This window comes from Xiphophorus hellerii, chromosome 22, assembly GCF_003331165.1.
Source record: "Xiphophorus hellerii strain 12219 chromosome 22, Xiphophorus_hellerii-4.1, whole genome shotgun sequence".
In the NCBI taxonomy this organism is placed as follows: Eukaryota; Metazoa; Chordata; class Actinopteri; order Cyprinodontiformes; family Poeciliidae; genus Xiphophorus; species Xiphophorus hellerii.
The window spans coordinates 23,722,069-23,745,141 of NC_045693.1; the positions used below are offsets into that span (position 1 = coordinate 23,722,069).

Below are 23,073 nucleotides of genomic sequence, written 5' to 3' on the forward strand. Positions count from 1 at the left end.
ATGTGTGTTTTTTTTCCTTTCCAAATAAAATCTGAAAGTGTTCAGGCCCCCTGAGTCAACACTCAGTTGCATTTTGCTGCAGTTGCAAGTCTTTCACAGTCTGCTTGTCCCTGTTTCTGGACTGTTACGGTTGCCAATTCCTCTTTGCAAAGAATATTTGGAGAATGTGTGAGCAGTCACTTTCAATTCTCGCCACAGATTCCTCATTTTATGTTCCTAGATGCTAACCACAGTTTTGAAGCTCTGGCTCAAAGGTGACCCTTCTGCCCCAGTCATGCGTCTTGACATATGACATGATGCTGCCACCGCCATGTTTCACAGTGGACATGGTGTGCTGCTTACCATGATGCGCAGTGATAGTTTCCCCCCCCCCCCACATGAGGTTACATAAGCGAAAAAGTTTCGTTTTGCTGTCACATGATGAAAATAAGTGGGAGCACATGGCTTGTGGTAAACTGTAACCATGACGTCTTACCAACCTCTCCAATTAATACTCTGCAGCCCAGGACTTTCACATTAGAAGATTTTAGATTGACCCTGGAGTTTACATGTGAATTTATTTCCATGTTGTTTGGTCATTGAATAACCGGTGAGGATTTCTTACCCCACAGCTGTCTCTCCACTTTTTTTCATCGTGTTTCTGTCCGTCTCTGGTCTTTTTTACTGGATGTGTCTCCCTGATTTTTCCACCCATTTCTCGGTGGTTTGGACAAAAAGGCCCCCAGACATCACAGCTGCTCCTCATCTTCACAAAAAAACCCTGTGTTTTGAGGTTACATAATTCCCAACACATCATTTGATTCTGCCGTTACGTGTGAGTTTGCAAGAGAAGAATGCACTCTTCATTTATCGCTATACAAAAAAAACCAACAAAACAAAACTTGTGTTTCTTACCAGTAACTGAGTTCAGAGAAAATGTCATGTGGATTTTGTGCCTGTGGAGCTGAAAAATATTGATTTATTTTCAGTAAATGGAAATTTTAAAGTTCATCTGCAAGCACTCTCCTGTTTAATGCTTTTTTAAAAACTCATTCTCTTCAGTCCGTTTTTTTAGATATAGGGAAAAGGAAATAAATCCACCTTTTATGTGTTTTCAGCTAAAAAGGATCCCATAAAGCAGAGGAAGGTAAATCATGTTGTGTCCCATGATGTTATAGTGCAATCCCTCTCAGATATTGCGACGGCCCCTGCTGTGCGGTCCTGTGTGTGGCGAGTAAATTGTTTATCAATTAGGTCCTCGATTGTCGGAGGTGCTTCTAATTACCTGGCCACCTGGAAGGTATATAAGGAGCGCAATTCAGTTCATGGGTGTGGCTGGCCAACGCAAGTACCAGACGCAGACGACCTGGAGATCAAGGCCTCGCCGAGAACCGGACTCCCTGCTGAGGAGGGTCCAGGCTGAAGGGTCTATTACATCTTGGGCTGCCGTCTATGGATCCCCTAGACAATTAGGTTCTTTTAAAATAAAATGCCTCTAAAAGGCTAAAACTTTGTCTGGTTGCCGTGTCCCCCTTATTTTTTGTCTGCTCTTTGCCTCCAGCATGCTGAGTTAGGCTCCCCATCATAACAAGAGTAGCCACATGATATGCTTATGCAACAGCCTGGCTGTGTGTCACACTCACAGCAGCATCCTGCCACAGATGAAAATTTAATATCCCACTTCAAGGCCTGACCTTTATGCAAATACTTGATATAAACGCAGAGATAAAGGCGGAAAAAAGGGTCTGTGACACGCAGAGTATTCTAAAAAAGTTATTTCATTTTATGGCAGGTGCAAACAGTATTATAAAATGAACAGTGAAGATAAAACATACTTTGTCAGGCTTCTTTGGTCAAGCAGTTGCTAGAGGGCATTTTCATAATTTGTGAGTAGGCAAGCAACAGTGTACAGTTGGTTGACAATCCCAAAAACGCCCAGGGGAATTTCAGAGTCAAACACCTTGCGCTCTTTGACCCGGCGAACGAGGCACTCCACATGGACCCTGAGCCGTGCTATGGCCTTCGTCTTCCTCACTTCCCCTGCAGACATCTGAGAGCCGCCAGAGAGAAATGCTGGCCTGTAAACCTTGCAGGGTACGATGTCAATAGGAAAGCCTCTGTCTACCATGACAGCCATCCCTGGTTTTAAGAGGGCGAGGAGACCAGATTCACGCGTGATCTTCTCGTCACTGATGGACCCTGTGTGCAGTCTGGAGATGAATGTCACTGGCCCGTGAGGTGCAATCCCAATGAGCCCCTTCAGAGTGCAGCGGGATTTGTAAAAAGAAGACACCTCACTCTGGAGGAGAGGGGAAGATGGGCACTGACACCTCAGCTCAATGCTGTCAATGATGACTGTAGTGTCAGGGCAGTCCTCGAAGACTGCGGGTAGATTTTTGTGAATCTGATCCTGGGGTATCCAGATTCTAATTGAGCCGAGTACCATGAATAAAAAGTTGCTCCATGTTGTGATGATCCGGATGATTGTGGACTGATGGACGCCGTACTGGTCCGCAAGGTCCTGTTCCTTGGATCCACGGGCAAGGTAGTTTAGGAACAGAAAGAACTCGTCAATGGGCTGTAGGGAATGAGTTGAGGGAGTGGCGTCGATGTTTTGTCGAACACTGATCATAGTTGGGAGAAACGGCTCAATCAAGGCCCAAAAACGCATCAGGTGGTCATATGATGCAAACCTGAAAAAAAAAAACACCAAACAAAACAGGTAATAATAAACTGAATATTCTTTTGAAAGTGTGTAGCTGCAATCAAAAACATCTAGTAAATCGCATTACACTGTCTTCCCCTTATATGCACCAACTATAATGCAAGAAAAAGTGAAGAACAGAAGTGGTATTTGTCCTGGCAAGCGTCCTAAATTAGCCATTTTTGGACATTTTGGCCTATATGTGCCATTTGAAATTCCTCAGGGTTTTTTCTTAGGTTCTCTTTTTGCCCTAACTTATCTCACCATGAAAAGTTATTCCATCTAATAATTGTTTGGAGGTTTCATTTAAGGACCCACCAAATATGCATTTACCAACTTAAAAGAAACATAAAGAGGAATAGTCTAGTCAAAAATCTCAAAATGCTGGGACAATGGAGCCAAGTGGGAATATTCACTCCAACATGAGATTATGACCATAAAGCAGAAAATTATTTATGTTTTGGGGTTCAAGAAGTACACTTATTCCCTGCTTTGGATAATTGCTCTGTGAATTTTTCATGTAAAGAGGTAAGACATGGAAAGAAAAGTTTGGACTTTAATTTGACAGACTGATTTGGCTCCAATTGCCCCTTTGTTACTAGTATGGAATGATTTTGCGTTGCTGCTGCCCACACCTGGATCAAATGATTGCTCGTTAGTAACATGGGTTGTTTGTCCTATTTGCAATATCTGGTCAAATTTGCAATATAAACATTAAAGACTTTTTGTTTTTGTATAAAACATTTGGATGAGTTCCCTAAATTGACTTAATACTCTTTATACAATAGACACATACATCAACGCACTTACCTTGTGAAGAATCTAATGTCCTTGTCAGAAGAAGCAAAACGGTGAATGCCAAAACACTGCTTCAGCATAAGGCTCCCAATCTGTTCCTGTGTCTTCTGGATTTTTTTCCTAAGAATATTATTTTCCAACACTAAATCCACTACTGCAGTGGATTTAGTGAGCCTGCAGGAACCTGCAGGCTCAGGAACTGTGGCATAATTATGTTCCTTAAGGACATTCATAGCTACTTTCTCCAAACTCCTCGGTTTTGGACATGGGAGAGAGTAATTGTTCCACTCAAATAATACAGCTACAGCTCCATATTTCAACCGACGTCTTCCCATTTGTGATGCTGACTCTTTGATATCCTGAAGTTTGAAATGCCGGCTACACACGCGAGTGTGAGCGTTAATGACCAAGTTTTTCCTGCAGATAGCCACTATCCACTGTTGCCTTAACTCAAAATTAGAAGGAAAATGGAAAAAACTAAGTCCTCTATTACAGCTACTAGTCATTGGGCAAAATGGCACACAACAGAACTCCGCTGTAGCCCGAAAATGTTTTAGCTTTTGAGTCCTTTTCATGGTTTAGCTCCAGCAGCTGCCACCAAAAACTATAGAGCGCGTGGCAACTGGAAGTGATCAACGTGTGTTAAATGTAAACGGAAACACGTCACCGCAAAAGATGCCTTTGAAATGTGGTGGCGGGGAGCGCGGGCAAGATGTGGAGGCCATAGTTCTCAGCGTGGTTGTCCTGGGCTCGATTTCTGGTCTCAGGCCAATATGTTTCCCCCTTATGTCTACTTACGGTTACTAGTATCAAAAATAAAGTATATTTGAAACGTTGGGTGAGTATATTTTTAACGGCACTGCATCTTGAAGAGCCTAACCATAATATGACAAACTTGCTTGCCATACAGAAAACCTTTACTTCCTGTCCGCTGACGCAGATCACGTGACTTAGTTTGTGTTTTGCGGATGATGGTCTTATTTGGAAACGGGGAAGAAATATAAAATTTATAAATGATAAAATGCAAGAAGCGTTAGGTAAGGTAGAAGATTGGGCGCTAGAATGGGGATTTCGAATTTCAAGTTCAAAATCTAAATTTGTTAACTTTACTAATAGGAAGGTAGGAACCAAGATAAAATTAAAAATGTATGGTAAAGAAGTAGAAAGGGTAGATAAATTCAAATATTTAGGTTTATGGTTTGATAAAAAGCTTACATGGAAAATACATATTAGTAAAATAATAGAGAGAAGTAAAAAAATATTAAATATCATGAGATGTTTAAGAGGTAAAGAATGGGGAGCAGGTAGGAAAACTTTGAAGATATTATATATTGGACTTATTAGATCGGTAATAGATTATGGATGTGTGGTATATAATTCTGCCTCCAGTACCTTATTAAAAGAAATAGATAAAATACAGTATCAAGCGTTAAGAATTTGCTGTGGGGCAATGAAGACAACACCAGTGTCAGCACTACAGGTAGAAATGGGGGAAATGCCATTGGAGTTAAGAAGGAAACAATTAGGAGTAGGGTTCTGGGCAAACGTAAAAGGGCATAAAAAAAGTTATCCTATAAATAATATATTACAACCATGTCAAGAAAATGTTAAGAATGTAAATGTAAATAGTTTTGGATGGATAATAACTAAAGAAATAAAGGAAATAGGATTAGATCAATGTTTAATTAGCCCGGTGGTGGATTTTTCATGTAATCCACCATGGATACAAAAAGAGATGAAAGTTGATTTAACATTGTTGGAAGAAGGAAGACAGACAGTAGAAGGAGAGGTGGAAAGATACATAAGAAGGGAATATGGAGAATACTTACAAATATATACAGATGCATCAAAAATGGTAAATGATAGAGTAGGGATAGCATTTATAATTCCAGATTTAAACATCATGGAAAATAAAAGATTAACGGATAGTTTGAATGTATACACAGGAGAGTTACTGGCTATTTCAATGGCGTTAAAATGGAGTGAAGAATTAAATGACAAGAAAGTGTTAATTTGTTCTGATTCAAGTAGTGCATTAATAAGTATTATGGAACAAGAGTCGAAAGCAAGACAAGACATATTGATAGATATAAATAAATCAATACATAAAATGGGGATACATAGATCTACTGTCAAATTTATTTGGATTCCGGCGCATATTGGAATAATTGGAAACGAATTAGCAGATACATTTGCAAAGAGTGCGAGTAAGAGAAGTGAAATTGAATTGAAAGTTAAGTATAGTAAAAGTGAGATAAAGAGTATAAGTAAAATATATTACAAGAAGAAGTGGCAGGAACAATGGGAGGGTGAAAAGAAGGCAAGGTTTTATTATAGTATTCAAAAAAAAGTGGGGGAGTGTAGAAAGGAAAATAGGAATAAACAAGAGGAAGATATTATATCTAGGTTAAGATTTGGACATGTAGGGCTAAATAGTACTTTGAAAATAATAAATAAACATAGTACGGGGTTATGTAATTTTTGTGGAAAGTTGGAAACAGTTGTACATATTTTTATGGAATGTAATAAATATAATCTAGAAAGAGAGGAATTAGTAGAAGAGTTAAATAGGAATAAAGTTAAATTAAATATTAGAGATCTGCTACAAAAATCTTCTGGAGATGTGGTTTTTAATTCCGTATTTAGGTTTCTTAGAAAAACAGGTCTAATAGGGAGATTATAGGGTTTAGGCATCTGGTTCATACTCCAGTCCAGAAGGTGGCGGTAATGCACCTGACAGTTGTTTGCCAACCGCCATAAAACAAAAAAGAAGAAGAAGAAGAAGAAGAAGATCACGTGACTTAGTTTGTGTCTGCAGAAAGGCTTTCGTTCCTCTCACCCTGGTTACAGTGATGACTCTCGTTTAGCTGCTGGTCTACTGGCCACTTCCTGCTGAAAACATGGAGCGGTACGACTCTGACACGGAGAAGGACGAACAGCAAAGGCCGCTCCTTCACCGAAGACAAGACGACAAAGTCCAGAGAGGTAAAGACAATAGTAAAAATAATAATATTTAAAAAAATATCTGCAGCTAATAGAATAGCAAGGCTCACCCAACAGATGTAAGTCGGTGGTTTGGTTTTCTTTGTTTCAAGAAAGCAACCTGTGAGTTTATTTAAGTTATTTTTAAGTGCACTTAAAGAAGAGAAGCTCCCATTTCCAATTTTGTTTTTTTGTTCACACTTGTCAACAAGAACTTCACTCCTTGCCACCAACTTTTTTACATCGCCAATATGTTTTGAATGACTTCACTGGCTCTCAGGTGTAACCAGTAAAATATCCGTATCTTTTCCTGTTTGTCTTCGTGGAGAACCTCCTATGCCAACCTCAGTCACCAGGCAGTCTTCTCTCATTAAACAGCTTTATCTGAGCCAGGGCCGCCATTATTTACATACATGCATAAAAACTGCGCAGGCAACGAGCAATGTTCAGATGTAAGCATGCCGAAGCACAAGTTGCAGCTACGAGTCTTTAGTGTTGGAGTGTTTTTTTAACAGACTATATGCAGTTGAATTTTTCTCACAAGAATTCAACTTTGCTTAGAAAGTTGTGCCAGTGCTGGAATTACAATTTAAGGAAGTGGTGCTTCCCAATTCTGAAATAAATTAGGATATAGTAGAATCAGAATGGTCTTGGTCTACCTGCGCTTAATGCAAAGTTTGGAGATTTATGTACAAGTCTACGATGACTAAGCGTTTGCATGTAAATTAATTAATTACGTCATTAGTACAACTACTTCTGCATCCGAAGGAGGTTATTCGAGGTGGACATATGAGCATGTGTATATATATTATTTTTTCTTTTATTTTTTTTGTTTAATCAGTAAAAATTCGTGCAAAAATCTGTACATTTCAAGTCAATTGCTCAAAATAGCCATTTGATCAACAGTTATCAGCATTTTCAGCTTAAAGATGTTTTAGTTCTAACTTTCTCATTGAACCAGGATTTTTACCTAAAGCAAAAGCTGGTGTCTCAGGCTGTCAGTCATTTTAGACGACCATAGTTGGTTATCTTTTTGATTAAGAGGAGCAAATAGACTTTATTTACCCTGATATAATAGTTTTGTTGTATCTAGGGGGGAAAAAAAGTTCTTTACTACATAACATTGAAATGAAAAATTACGAACAAACTTGGTGTGTTTATGTTTACAGCAGATGCCTGAAGCAATTTTGTAATGAAAAAAAACGCCCAACATAACATTCATGTTGCTCTAACATGAATGTAATAAAATAAACTATTTTGTTACATTTTTTAACATTTCTATTTTATAACATTTTATGTACAAGCTACTTAAAAGAATAACAGATATGTTTAATTTAAAAACAAAATGTACTTATTTAAAATAGAAGTGCCCCAGTGATATTTTTTCTTTTTTTTTTTTTTTAAAGGATTCATACTCGGTCTTGAAAATTTGGATTGATAATTTTCCAAATTTGAATCCCTACTGGGGAAGACAAAGAAAAGAGCATGAAAAAATGTTTGTACAGTTTGTTCCATTATCTAATTCAAGATTTAATCTTTTTTCTGTCTAATCATATATTCTTCCGCCTGATACAATATGTAATTGAGTTTTCAAGGTAAAAAAAACCCCGCACACATGAAGAGAAGGAAACAAAAGAATTTGTCATTTTTACTTAATTTAATGACATCTTTTCTCTGTTTTCCACATTAAACTTGCACAAATAAATTTTTTGAGTACTTTTTATGGCCTCTTGACCTTCACAGATGGAGGTGTTAAAGTGGACCTGTGGTTCTGAAAGTAGGTCTAGTACTGAAACAGTTAAAAACAAACGTATTGCAGACCACAAATCTGGGTTTCTCTAATTTCTTCAGTAATAACTGTCGTTATTGTCCAAAACGTTGTGGACATGACTGCAATGTTTTACTGGAAATTATTTATCTGTTTTCTCCTCCTCCGTTCAGCGCCAGCATGCTGTTCTTCCCGCTACGGCTTGGCGCTGCTCTCCAGCTACGGGTTCTTCGTGGTCTACTCTCTGAGGGTGAACCTCAGCGTGGCGATGGTGGACATGCTCAACAACACCCATCAGTCCAGCAGCAACCACAGTGGCTCGGTGTGCACCCCCCACGGCAACCCCGTACCACCCAAACACAACCAGTCAGTGAGTGTTACAGCCACATTTGGTTGCGTACCACTGTAGTACCCCTTAGTGATTACAGCCTTCTATTTTCAGCATTCTAAATAGCCCTACAAAAAAAAAAAAATAATAACTTGGCGTGTTCTCTCAGGCCGGTGTGTACAACTGGGACTCTGCGACTCAGGGATGGATCTTGGGCTCTTTTTTCTACGGCTACATCCTGACGCAGATCCCCGGCGGCTACCTGGCTGGCCGCTGCGGAGCCAAGTGGCTGATGGGATTCGGCGTTCTGGGAACCGCCCTCTTCACGCTGCTCACGCCCCTGGCCGCCGACCTGGGCGCGAGCTACCTCATTGCAGTGAGAGTGCTGGAGGGGGTCGGAGAGGTATGCAAACAGGACGCTCCTGGCAACACGGTGGTTAGAGTCAGAGTCACAAAAGTGTTGGTCTTTATAACAGTACGGACATAATTTGATGAGTTTTTGCACAAAACAGAGGAAAAACAGGATCTCTCCAAGTATCAGTGCTGTGTTTATGACATAATACTCATTTGGAAAGCTTCATCTGAAGGAGTTTATGAGAAAACTGTCCTTATAAAAAGTAAAGTAGTTAAACGTTAGACATCGGTTGCATCAGATTTGTTCCCTAGTCTTTTATTGGAAAAGGTTTAAAGGGCCGTTGTTGTGTGAAACTGACTTTTTTCAGCTTTTCGTCCTGTTAAAATGTTATTCCCTCATCAAAAACATATCTGGAGTGCTGCCTTGATTCTTTCATGCATGTTTGAGAAACCCTTGAATCTCCCGTGGCAACCATTCAAGAGTGCCTAAGCAAAAGTCAAATTTCTTTATAAGTCACGTTTGATATGTGCGGCATTTTCATAACAACTGAAGGTGACATAGTAAATTGATTGCGCTGTAAAATGGCACTATGTGCCTGGAAAAGGCATAAAATCATCATTTAAAGGGAGTAAATGTTCAGCAAATTGTTGCAAATATTTTCTTTTCTTAAAAAGAAATCTGAAGAAAGTGAGGTTGACAGGGTGAGCTAAAATGAACTAAAAGAAAAAAAATCACCATTATGAATGCATCGTCTTTACATGATGACGGCAGAGAATGAAAATGTCCTGAGTTAATGGAAAGAGGGAAGGAGCGGAGAACAGGACTGCAGTTCACCTTTCAGTTGTTACCCATATAGGAAAAGTGAAATGTTTTAGATCACAGCATATTTATCTAAATGCAAGTGAGAATCTGTGGCAATGACAGGTAAATTCAGTACATTTAAGTTTGTCCAAAACTGACAGAGATGAATTAAAAGCTTCACAATGGCTGGGGATACTTTCTCTTGGAACCCTGCATATAAAAACAAAAATAACCAGATATTATTATCAGATTCTTCTTTTCGTTTGTATCTAGGGTGTCACGTTCCCTGCAATGTACACCATGTGGGCATCATGGGCCCCCCCGCTGGAGAGAAGCAGACTGCTCACCATTTCATACATTGGTGAGAAGAGACGCAGGAAAATATGTTGCAAAATGTTCACTTTGTTGTCACTATTCTCAGCCACATTCTATTAAAGCCATTTTTGGTTCTGCATCGTGTTTTAGAGCCATGCAGCGTCGAACAGAGGTTGCATTAATATTCCTAATACTGCTAACGGCATCCCGCCATTAATCATGCGGGTCAGGTTAGGTCTCATCAGAACACAAACACAACTGTAAGCCGCTAACCGGTGCGTTTCTAAACTCAGTTGTTTATCGTTGCCCATTGTCTGACAAACTATAAACGGAAAATAGTTTATCTGAATGTTTGTCTGTTTTTTTTTTTTTCTGGCCAAATCCACTGCAGCAAGTAGTGCAGATGTTTATGATTATACAGAGATTCTGAACTGAAATCACGAGAATTTCCTTAGTCCTAAATCCAATTGCAGAGTATAATTTGATTAGGTCATTTACTGCGTAGCACACTGGGAGCAACGAGGATGAGACTGGTCAACTTTCCAGTTTCTGTTGCTAATTTATGATTTTATAATGACATACCTCACATTTTATCACAACAATTTATCCATATTATAGTCTTGTTACTGCCATCGCTAATCACTCTTATTGATTATTTTCCTTTCTCTCTATTTCAGTCACTACTACACCATCAGCAGATATAGATTATATGTATGGATAGAAATGTAAGCAGAAAACGCTACAGAGGTCCAACGAGCCCAATTGTCCTTCGACTTAAAATTAATAAAATTTCACAATTTGGTGGACTAGTCTGCAAGTCATAGCATATTACCAACACATTTGCAAAAAAGATTTATGAAAAGAGAGACTTTAGAACTTGAGAGGCCAGAAGTAAACAAATGGAACGTTGTGTTTCTGTTTATGGAACGAATCTGTCTGAACAAATCAGAGAGAGTAGATCGAGTTTTACTTTAAAGGAAATAATAAAATGCAATATTCCATCTATCATGGTATAATGAAGCATGATGACTCGGTAGAGTGCTTTATCATTACAAGGATGTAGCTTGTTTATTTTTTTTATTATTGTTTTACACACTGCCAATTTGTGTTTAAAGATGTATCTGTATGGACGGTTGGTTGATGCTCAATTGCTTATGTTATAGCGAATTGACTTATTAATGAAGGAGTAGACTGTGCATATATTTTCAAACTATTCCAACAAATAAACAAATGATAAATAACTGAAAAGAAATAATCTTTCTGTTTTATTGCATGCAGCTGATGTTGTCCGTTTTGTCTTCCGTCCCAGGGGCCCAGCTGGGGACCGTCGTGGCTCTGCCTCTGTCTGGTGAAATTTGCTTCTACATGGGCTGGCCCTACGTCTTCTACCTCTTTGGTAATGATGAGCGCCGAATGTGGGTAGTTGAAGAAAAATTGCTCTGCTGATCTGCTACTGCGGCTACATCACTGTTTTTGAAACGGTGAACAATGAAGACTCCCACAAGTTATTTTTCTTTCTGTCGTATATTAAAAGTTGCAATTAGACTTTTGTGAATTTCTTATAAGATGTTAAACGATCAAGATGTATCAAATTACAACAAAGAAGGTTAAACTACATCGGATGTTTTATCAATTGCCATTGAGTGACGAAGAATGTCAGGAACGAGTCGACACGGTATGAGCGAAGCAGTTTGAGTTTGCTGTTTGTTCCTCTTTGTTTTGTGGAAACAACGATTAAGCAGACCGAAGAGGAAACAGCTTGTTGATTAAAACCGTTCACAACTTCCACTGCATTTGCTTCTTGCTGACTTGCTGTAAAGTTGCTTTGCTGTCCTTTCTGAGTCTTAGAATCTATAAAAGTCACACGTCTCTGAGGATGTGCAATCATGTGGGTGTTTAAGTCTTGAGTTTGCGGTGAGGCAAGCATCTGTGTGTGTGTGTGCGTGTGTGTCCAGGTGCTGTTGGCTTGGTGTGGTTCGTCCTGTGGGCTTTCCTCGTCTTTGACAGTCCAAACAGTCACCCCCGGATATCAGAGCAGGAGAGGCTTTACATCACCAACTCTCTGAAAAATGAGGTATCACCTTGCAGACATTTCTTTGTTGCAAAATTTCTTGTTTATTTTCTTATCTGTCTTGTTCAGCAGTTTGGTGATGAAACTCGCAGTGAATCTGCAGTTTACAGATGGCTTGTATGAAATATTCAACCACAGTCTTAACGCAGTGTGCATCAACTTAACACGCATGGTTTGAAACCATTAATGTATAGACTTGTTTTATAATCTATGAAATTTAAATAGATGCTGCCTTATCTATTCCTTTATATGGGCACGGTCGGCAGAAATACTCAGCTAGGTTAAATGGAGTTTAGTTTCATAAAATGTAGAACATTTAACCCTAAAACACACCTCCTGCAGTCATCAGCATCTGTAATGACTCCTTAAAGAAGCATGGATAGTTCAGCTTATTGTAAATTTTAACTGCTTCTACTGATTAATAACGTATGATTGTCATGTGCGATGCAAGCTAAGAGAAATTGTCATGGTTTGATGTGCTGAATGATTTTCAAACGTAAAAATTGCAAGAGCAACAATTTATGGAGCTCCGAAAGTGCCTTAATTGTTTAAAATCAGAAACAATTTATTACAGGGTTCGGTCGAGTGCCTGAAATCATTGAAAATGCTTGAATTTTACAGTGGGAAAAGAGGACGAACCCTGCTATTAATACACACTTAATTCATCGACTGTCACTAGTGACTACTTTTATTTTATTTTATTAAGGCCAATTATATATTTTCATTAGTCTCTATTGTTGCATGGTGTACAGCTCAGTGGAAATGAGGCCATTGTTGCGCTTCCAGAACTCTTAAAGATGCTAAAATTTACACCTGCAGGGGGAGACAAAGATCCTAGAATCACCTTTTCACTTAGAAATAATCTTGTATATTGGTTGTATTCAAGTGTAATATTAAACATCCTCTTCCTTCAACATCGTATTTTGAAAGTGAGAAATAAAACTTTGAATTAATGCACCATCTTTCGTTGAAGGGTATCAAACACCAGACATAACTCGGCGTTGGACCTGTATGAAATTATGGAAGCATTTTTGCCACGATTAGTAAGCGAGATGTCCCAAAGCAAAGAGGAAAGAGACGATGCAAACAAAATTTCCATATTGTTCTGTTTTTTCCAGCTGTCTACCTCTTCAGGCCACATCCCGTGGCGAGCCATCGTAACCTCTATGCCGCTGATGGCCATCGTCGTAGCTCACTTCTCCTACAACTGGACCTTCTACACGCTCCTCACTCTCCTGCCGACTTACATGAACGACATCCTGGGATTCAGCATACAGCAGGTGAGAAAGGCTGCGCAACACCTGGGAAAAAAATGACACGTTTTGTTATAGATAATAATCCCAGGCGGGAAATGCTGGATAGACTCTGTTAAAGCAATAAATATATTGATGTTTGTCCTGACAGAACGGGTTTCTCTCTGCTCTGCCGTACCTGGGCTGTGCTCTGATGGCCGTGCTGAGCGGCCAAGTCGCCGATTACCTGCGAGAGACTTGCCTTTACCCTACAGTCATCGTCAGGAAGTCCTTCTCTCTCATTGGTAATAAGAAACATTTACACGCAGGGCTCCAACTAACCATTATTGTAGTAATTAATTATTCTATTGATTGTTATGACGATTAATCGAGTAATTGGATTTTAAAAAAATTGGCACGTTCTCCAGATTTGTTATTCAACCACGTAAACTTTTTTTTACGTAATATTAGAAATGCATTCAAATATGCAAACAAACAAATAATTCAGTTCCTTTTTTAAATAAAACTCGAAACGATTCAACTCTTAAAATGCAATAACATAGCATTCCTTCAGTGAAATTGAACCCAGTGAAGTTAATACTTTGCCACTTGGAGAGTTTTGGGTAAAACATAAGTGTTTATCTTAAATGCAAAGATAAAAACACTCTTATCTTATGAACAGTTTGGGCTTAATTGCTGCTTTAAATATGGTGTTTTTTTTGGGTCCGTATGCTTCAGTTGACAATTAATCGATTACTAAATTAGTTGATGATTATTTCAATAATCGATTCATCACAATTTATTGTTTCATCCCTGTTTAGTTGGTTTTGTATGTTTTTATGTCGGGTAAAGACGTTTTCTCGCGCTGTTTGTGCAGGTATGATTGGGCCCGCCGTGTTCCTGGTGGCAGCAGGTTACACAGGCTGTAACTACACCTTGGCCGTGACCTTCCTCACCATCTCCTCTGCTCTGGGCGGAGTGTCGGCCTCTGGCTTTAACATCAATCACCTGGACATCGCTCCTTCGTAAGAACGGGTTAAGATGAATGTTCACGAGCCAGTCTGCCCATCCTGCTCTGAGAGACGGCTTTTCAGAACTAGTCTACATTTTGTAACGCATTGAAATGTTATTAAACTGTTTCAAAATATTGTGTTCATGCACTTTAGTGAACGTTGCTCAGACTTTCATACATGCATGTTGTTCTAGGTATGCTGGTATCCTGCTGGGAATCACCAACACTTTTGCCACCATCCCTGGCATGGTGGGACCAGTCATAGCAAGAGCTCTTACACACAGTGTGAGTTGGCGTCTCATGATTGAAAGCAACTGTTTGTTTTTGTTTTTTTTAATCATCATTATTTTCAGGTTTAAACCTTTTTTTTTTTTTTCGACATTTGACCACTTGGGGGCGGTCATCTTCAACCTGGGACGATTTTTCATTTTTTCTATGCTCGATTTACATGAAAAATTAACACATTTTTCTGTAACAACTGCTTAATGTTTTTTGTGTATCTATTCACTTGTTTGATTTCTGAGTGGAGACCCAAAGCAAACACTTCTAATATTGGAAGTTACTGCTCCATACACACAATTCTTTAAAGAATGCCACCATTAATGTTTGCTTTACTACAGGAAACCAATATGATGGTTTCACTAGAAAGAAATCACAATTCAGCCTTTCTGTCTGTACAACTGAATGATCAAAAATGCATCATTTTTATCGTGCAGACAGTACATGTAAGACATTTAGAGAAAGGATTTAAACACTTTTCTTACTGATCTGCTGCTTTTATTTAATTTAAATAGTTATATTGGCCTGAAACAATGCTTTGTGTGTATTGCTATTCATCCATTTCTGTGCTGATTGTCTTCCAGAACACTATAGAGGAATGGCAGACTGTGTTTTACATCGCCGCTGCCATCAACGTGTTTGGCGCTCTGTTCTACACCGTGTTTGGACGAGGGACGGTTCAGCCCTGGGCGATCCACACAACCTACTCCCACGGAGACTGATTCATCCTCGCGTCCATTCAGAGAGAAAACTCTGTAAGAAGTTTGTGCTGATGTTGAGCAGCAGAGTTCATATTTTCTGACGTAGCCATAGTAATGAAGACCCATATTGTAATGATGTTAAAACCTGACTTAAAAAATTCTACCTTATGATCTTAAGAAGAAAAGAGCTAAAAACAGTGTATTTTTTGCTCCGCAGAGGACAGTAGAAAGGGAAGCTGGTTTTAGTTAAAAGGTTGACAGTTTCACAGCCACAGACTAAATGTTTGAGTAAAAAATGCCAATGAATTAGTCTGCATTGTAACCAGTTATCTAAGCTTCATTGGGAGCTTAGCACAGTGTCCTCCAAGGCAATGAAGCTACACAATCAATAATGTTATCATTGCTTTAATTGTGTTATTACTCAAAAATCCGTTTCTTGGTTTTTTTGTTTTGTTTTTTAAACCAACAAAGATCTACACTAACAAGAGGGAGATTTTTTTCCCCCACTGTTTTGTGTAAAGTTTAGTAAAACATTTGTACTTTGCTACAACAACCCAGATGACAAAATCTGTAATTTGTCACATTTTTATCTACATTTTAACTCTGTACCTGCCTCCTTTTGCATATTTGAGGTGGTTTGTTTTAGGACTGGGACTAAAGAGCCGGGGTGTGTTTGTTTTACAGGCTTTCCTTTAGAAAGAAAAATTATCTGAGCTCATCTAAGGAGAGGAAAGAAACTAGCCTTATATCAAGGTCGCCTTAAAAAGACTTTATATTTCTGTTTGTTGTGGTTGCCTTTTTTTGTGATGTAAATGTGAATTATTCGGGAATTATGTCTTAATGTTTACTTTTTTGTTTTGTTTTGTTTAATTGAGGGATCACCGGGGCCCTCCTTGGAGTTGATAATGCTCATCACATGAGAAAAACGGGTTACAGTGTTTCTTGAAAATAAGCTTCTTGTTTCTAAATAAGGGAATTGCAGCTAAACTCTAAATCAGTGATTCAAAGGAAGGGCACTTTTTTTCTCAGGTGTTTTATGCCATATATGGATTGAAAAGTCAAATAGTTTGTCAATTGAATTAGATCTAATTTCTTAAAATTAAGTTTACTTTAGTTTTTTTTTTTTTCAATTGACATGACTAATTTAAACATGTGATATTGATATTGCTTTTCACACGTAGCACCACAATGGGAGTAGAAATAATGCACTTATGCCTTAATTAAGACACTTATGCCTTAATTAAGACACTTATATTCCAGCTCTTTAGATACATTCTGATTATATATATTTTTAATCTTTGTTTCTGTGTTGATATACAAGGAAGCAAAGGGACTTTGTGTATTGTGTTGTACTGTAAACGGATATGATGGTAAATAATTGTAATGGAAACATTCCAGAAAAAATGTCTTTATTCACCATCATGTAATAGAAATGTATCAAATACAGCCAGTGACAAATCTGACATTGCTTTGGGTTTTTATTTCCCAAAGAGTTTATAATCTGTGAAGACTTTAGAGGTTTGTAAGAGAACATACATCATGAAGACCAAGAAACACCAGGTATGATTGGGATGGTGAAGTGTAAATTAGGGCTTGTAAAGCATTCTCAAGTTTTAGGAAATTTGGGGATTTGCTTAATCCATCACCCAAAAGTTGAAGTAAAACCAGCACAACTCCAAACCTGCCAGGTTACGCTCATCAACCTCAAAGGAACTCATCATTTATGCTGGAGCTGCAGGAAACTGTCATGAACTCCACAAACCATGTCTTTCTTCCAGAGCTTTAAGGAGAAGGTAAGTGTTAAAAGGAAGCAAAACTGGGTTTTTTTTTCCATAAGCTATGTGGAGAAACAGAAAATATGTAGAAGAAGAGCAGGTGTGAGATTAACTTTTTGTCCAACATGGAAAAGCTGCATTTTGAACAAAATTGGCAACACATGAGGGTGATAGAATCATGCTGTAGGAATCCATCGTTTCAGCAATGATGGAGAGGTTGGTCAGAGTTGAAGAACAGAATGTCATTTTCAGCTTGAAAATACAGCCTACAATGCAACGTTTAATTTCAGTCAAAGCATATCTACTTAGGAAGGGTCCAGTCAAAGTCCAGGTTTAAATCTAATCATCTGCAGTAGGACTTCAAAATTGCTCCTGATGGAGGAGTATTGCTCCCCATCTTCATTGATGCTGTTATGATACATACCCTCAAAAGTTTAGAATGTGTGAAACTTAAATTGTGTAAATACTTTAACAAATTTTTTACACTTATCACATTTTGGTCAAATCCACCAATATTTTAAGCAAATTATGTGAAATTGGATTTAGCGCTTTTTCCCCCCCTTTACACCAGTCTTCACAGTTGGAGTAATCATGAATGATTTACTACGAATGACGCCTGGAACCAGACTTCTCGTCAGTGGCTCGTTAATTGGCGGACAGGCGCAGTAGAAAGGCTTAAAGGACGGCTGGGTTCATGGTAATCCAACTACAGAGCGTCTGGAGAGCAGTTTACCTCCTGGATATTGTTGCAGCTTGCTAAACGCGTTTTCTCCGCCCGGACAAACTTCTTAGACACTAAAACAATGCGCATTTGAGGCATTTTAATGATCGGACGCGCAGTCAAAAAAAAAAAAATCTAAAATCCCATTTTTCTCCACTTAATGGCAGACGCTGCTTTCAAGATGGTGTTGCGGCAGGAATGAAGCTGATAGCGGCTTGTTGAGGTTGCTGTGCTCTATTATAAAGCGGTTTGCGAGCCGTTTTCCTCGTTGGGATGCTGAGCAGAGCTCGCTGTGCGCAGTTACGCAACACCCCCCGCCTGTCCTGAGAGCTATAAACGGATCATTGTCTCTCCGCAGCCTCTCCGCTCCTGCTGCCAACGTGACACCGGCCAGCTCTCAGGTACGACGCACCACATCAAGACAAAAAACAAAAATAACACGCATGAAGGAACGATTCGTTTTAGCTCTATGTAAACATCTCTATGAAGCGCTCTCTTTTTAAAGCAGCATCCCGGTGTGTGTGTGTGTGTGTGGTTGGGTTTTTTTGTTTTGTTTTTTTTCTCCCGAGATGTGATGCAGAATACAAGCTGCTGGTATTTAATACGCACCCAGTCGTCCGCAAGCGAGCAGATGACAGAACATGGCGGAGGATTGGCAATTCCCCTCAAGTCCCTCGGATGTTAGTTTTTCCGCAGTGGCCGCGCTTTTTTATTTTTATTTTTTAGGGATTTCCCCGCAGTTTGAGCAGCTTTTGTCTGCCGATGCGCACTGCGGCAGTGGCTGTGACGTTATTAATGAAAGATCAGCCAAAACGCACAAGTGGCAGCTGATCCTGGGACTGATCCACTTCAACCTGTCTGGAACGAGATCATGTGAGGACACATGTCACCACCCGAGCCGCCCCGTCTCGTTTAAATTGGATGCAGACAACGGCGAACTGCATGGATAATTAAAATGCCAAACTTTGCCCGAGCGAGGAGGAATTGTAATGTTTCACTTGATTAACGCAAACAGTCGTGCAGTTATTAATGTCTGGTCTGCATTAGCCTGTATGCAGAGCTCTGCAGTGTCAGAGAAATGGCTGCTGTACTGTCAGGGGGTTGGATCTGACAAAATGGTGGATTGTGGCTTGGAAGGGAGCAAGTACCGAGTCTGTGCGATGGCAGCTGATGCACTCAGATGTGTTGAAGACAAGTTGAGGCGTAAAGATGAGCGCAGGGGTCTGGATGGATGTAGGGTCAGAGAGTGGGAGGGGCGAGGCGTCTTGTGTTCAGTCTCAGTGGTTAGAGGTCTGATCCTTAATCATCTGAGGAGCAGCATCTTGAATCATTTCTGAAAAATTATTTATTAAACCTTTGAGCATTTTTTTTTGTTTGTTTTTTTCTGAAAATATAAGCACATTTAGCTGGGATCCTCCCTTAAAATACCTACGATCAACTGCTTTGCCAATCAAATACATCTCAATAAGTCACCATATCACGCAAAGGTTGATTTACTTTGCCAATTTTAAAACGAAGCCTAAAGATTTATCAGTGATATTCCAAGGGTTAATTACATGTAATCTTAATCATTCTGGTTTACAGCTAATGAAAAGCAGCTTCACAGAAAATTAGATTTACACAAGACTGAATGAAAAGATTTTTAATACTGAAATGCAGCACAGAGGAACTGAGGTGTTAAGGATTCCCGGCTTTCTTCAGCGGCGACCTCCAGCTCATCTGAAGAGTCTTTCATCTTCTTTTACAATACTCTATAGGTTGTGATGGAAAAATTACATTAAGGTTCTATGTGAAGTTTAGGTCAGAAAGTTTGTTGGCCAGTTAAACAAAGTCACGATACTATGTTCATTAAAGCAGATATTGGCACCTTTAGCTTGAGGTGCCTTGAAGACAACTGTGTTGACTTTGTACCAGGCTCCTCAAGTCATCACTGGCTTTGCAACTTTTCCATTAATATACTTGGAGGGTGTCAGTGAGTGTCTACTGGGAAAGAGTCTTCTCTATGTCTGTGCAGGTCACAACATTTCTGCATCAAAAACTCTTTCATTAGCCAGCCAACGCTTAAATTGCATATTACGATATAATGAGTACGAGTGTCTAATAAACACTAACTTTTTAACTTGAACATATCAAATGTACATTCCTAATGTCTGGTTCATCCATTTCCTGTTCTCGATAACTCAACCACAGCTTTAGCGGACTAGTGACTTCTGCCCGACTGTCGTCATCATGGGAAAGGAGAAGCTCCACATCAACATAGTCGTGATCGGCCATGTGGACTCTGGCAAGTCCACCACTACAGGACACCTCATCTACAAGTGTGGTGGCATCGACAAGAGAACTATTGAGAAGTTCGAGAAAGAAGCTGCTGAGGTAAAGTAAACGGGTACGAGTAAAGAATAACCCTTTGATGCAAGTAGATGGCTTAGAAATAGTCTCGCCTAAGATAGTCACTTTTAATAAAAAATAAAGAATCTTGATTACATTTCTTTTTCCTTCCAGATGGGGAAGGGCTCATTCAAGTACGCCTGGGTGCTCGACAAGTTAAAGGCAGAGAGGGAGCGTGGCATTACAATAGACATCTCGCTTTGGAAGTTTGAGACCAGCAAGTACTATGTTACCATCATAGATGCTCCAGGCCACAGGGACTTCATCAAGAACATGATCACTGGTACCTCTCAGGTCTGCAAAATGAGTAATTACGCCAACTCTGAATGAATTAGTGGATCTGTTTTTATAATTGTTCCTAAAGTAGTATTCAAAAGCCATCTTGGAGTGTATGTTCAAGATCATTTGTAATCGTTTTATAATAGCCATCTCTTTTTTTTTTTTTTTTTGTACATCTTTAGGCTGACTGTGCCGTGCTCATTGTAGCGGCAGGCGTAGGAGAGTTCGAGGCCGGCATCTCCAAGAACGGACAAACTCGGGAGCACGCTCTCCTGGCATACACACTCGGAGTGAAGCAGCTGATTGTGGGCATCAACAAAATGGACTCGACCGAGCCAAACTACAGCCAGAAGCGCTACGAGGAGATTGTGAAGGAAGTGAGCACCTACATCAAGAAGATTGGCTACAACCCAGACACTGTCGCCTTCGTGCCCATCTCTGGTTGGAATGGAGACAACATGCTCGAGCCAAGCCCAAACGTAAGCGTCTGACTTAACTCAAACCAGCGATGACGGTCAACAGCACCGCAGTAGCAGGGAAGAAACTATCGTCAGGCGTACAGAACTTGTCACAGCAAAAGTTAGGCGTACTCAACTGATTACTAGAATATTATACCGTCTATAAATTCACACTTATTAATTGGCTTATGTAGTTTTCTATGGGATAATTTATAAAAAAATATACTACAGGATGTTTTGTGAATGTTTTTTTTAACTGTTAATTTTCAGATTTGTTTCATTTTTATCTTCTAGATGACATGGTTTAAGGGGTGGAAGATTAACAGGAAGGATGGCAGTGCATCAGGGACCACACTATTGGAGGCTCTGGATGCTATTCAGCCCCCAACCCGCCCAACAGACAAACCTCTACGTCTTCCCTTGCAGGATGTCTACAAAATCGGAGGCATGTAGCACATTTACGAACATAGAGCACATGAGATGGAATTGCATTTTTTTTTTAACACTGCATTCAGTTTCCTTGTAGGACAGCATGTTATTTTAAGTCTGAAACTGAACCAGTTAATGTCTTCTACCAATGCTCATATTGTGTGACCTCCTTTTCCTCAGGTATTGGAACTGTGCCTGTGGGTCGGGTGGAAACAGGAATACTGAAACCCGGCATGGTTGTGACGTTTGCGCCTGTTAATGTGACCACCGAGGTGAAGTCTGTGGAGATGCACCATGAGGCACTGACGGAGGCCCTCCCAGGCGACAACGTGGGCTTCAACGTCAAGAATGTGTCAGTGAAGGACATTCGCCGTGGCAACGTGGCTGGGGATAGCAAGAACGACCCTCCACAGGAAGCTGCCAACTTCACTGCTCAGGTAAACACTGCAAATGATCTTTTATAGAAATGAATACCATCTCATTTCTATGTGTAGAAACATAAGACCATCTCTTCTGAAGTATTTATATCATCAAGTTATTTTTGAAATATGGTTGAAGAAAATATTTCCATTACTAAGTCACAGTAATAGGCAGTGTGATGTTCTTTCTTTAGTCTATAAAACTGCAAAGGAAATTAGTAAAGCACTACTGTATGTAACTACTGTTAAATCAGCAAAAAAAAAAAAAAAAAAAATCATAATCTAACAGGAAGCAAGCTTCCTATTTACAGACCATCCACTTTGCTTTGTAGGTTATTATCCTCAACCATCCTGGGCAGATCAGTGCTGGTTATGCTCCTGTGCTGGACTGCCACACTGCTCATATCGCCTGCAAGTTTGCAGAGCTCAAGGAAAAAATTGACCGGCGCTCTGGCAAGAAGCTGGAAGACAATCCCAAATCTCTCAAATCTGGAGATGCCGCCATCGTTGATATGATTCCTGGCAAGCCTATGTGTGTTGAGAGCTTCTCCGAGTATCCTCCATTGGGTAAGTTCAACTGGGAAGGGCTTGAATGACTTGAAAAGCTCTCAAAAGTCTCGTTTGGCTCCTCAAAAGTATCTAATACAGCACTGTTAAGCTGTGCTCTGCATTGATTTTTTTTTCTTTCTTGAATTTCCATCACAGGTCGTTTTGCAGTGCGTGACATGCGTCAGACCGTGGCAGTGGGAGTGATAAAAGGTGTGGAGAAGAAATTGTCTACCACTGGTAAAATCACCAAGTCTGCTCAGAAGGCCCAGAGGAACAAATGAATGTTGTGCTGCTCTGCCGACCACAAGGTCTCCCAAGGCAGGACAGCCCTCATCCAACTCCATCTTGTGATTGGCCACTTCAACTTAATAATCAAAGACTGGTTAATCATCACAATGCATCGCAAAAGCATTCGAAGGAAAGAAAGATGTTAGATCTTCAATCCATGTTGCCATACTCCGGAATCCATCTCAGTGGCCAGACTCCCATTGTGTAACATGTGGTAACAAGAAGTTAAACAAACAAAAACCCCAACATGGTACTAAATGTGAGCTGTTAATTTGGTTTATGGTAATACTTTTCTGTGATACTGAACAAATAGACTTACACTGTAAATCTTAGCTGTCTGGAGTTATGGTCCTGGGTCTCCTTACATGTTCTGCTTTAAGTGTTCGCACCTACTTGCTGCTCAATGTGAACCAATAGCAAGAGTTAAACATGTTAGCTAGAA

General features: G+C 39.7%; 2 protein-coding genes across 2 annotated transcripts; both read left to right on the forward strand.

Annotated features, from left to right (window-relative positions):
- The first annotated feature begins 6,288 nt into the window (after positions 1–6,288).
- slc17a5 (solute carrier family 17 member 5) lies at positions 6,289–17,939 on the forward strand. The gene is made up of 11 exons (XM_032553073.1): positions 6,289–6,466; positions 8,405–8,601; positions 8,729–8,962; positions 9,989–10,076; positions 11,340–11,426; positions 11,986–12,104; positions 13,220–13,381; positions 13,506–13,638; positions 14,211–14,358; positions 14,540–14,630; positions 15,209–17,939. Exons 1-11 carry the CDS (start codon positions 6,382–6,384, stop codon positions 15,344–15,346), a joined length of 1,482 nt encoding a protein of 493 aa, XP_032408964.1. The 5' UTR covers positions 6,289–6,381; the 3' UTR covers positions 15,347–17,939.
- A 161-nt stretch (positions 17,940–18,100) lies between these two features.
- Positions 18,101–22,881, forward strand: eef1a1a (eukaryotic translation elongation factor 1 alpha 1a). The gene is made up of 8 exons (XM_032553074.1): positions 18,101–18,222; positions 20,012–20,194; positions 20,324–20,503; positions 20,671–20,967; positions 21,241–21,391; positions 21,556–21,812; positions 22,127–22,361; positions 22,500–22,881. The coding sequence occupies exons 2-8, from the start codon at positions 20,051–20,053 to the stop codon at positions 22,622–22,624; spliced, it is 1,389 nt and encodes a 462-aa protein (XP_032408965.1). The 5' UTR covers positions 18,101–18,222; positions 20,012–20,050; the 3' UTR covers positions 22,625–22,881.
- Positions 22,882–23,073: the final 192 nt, after the last annotated feature.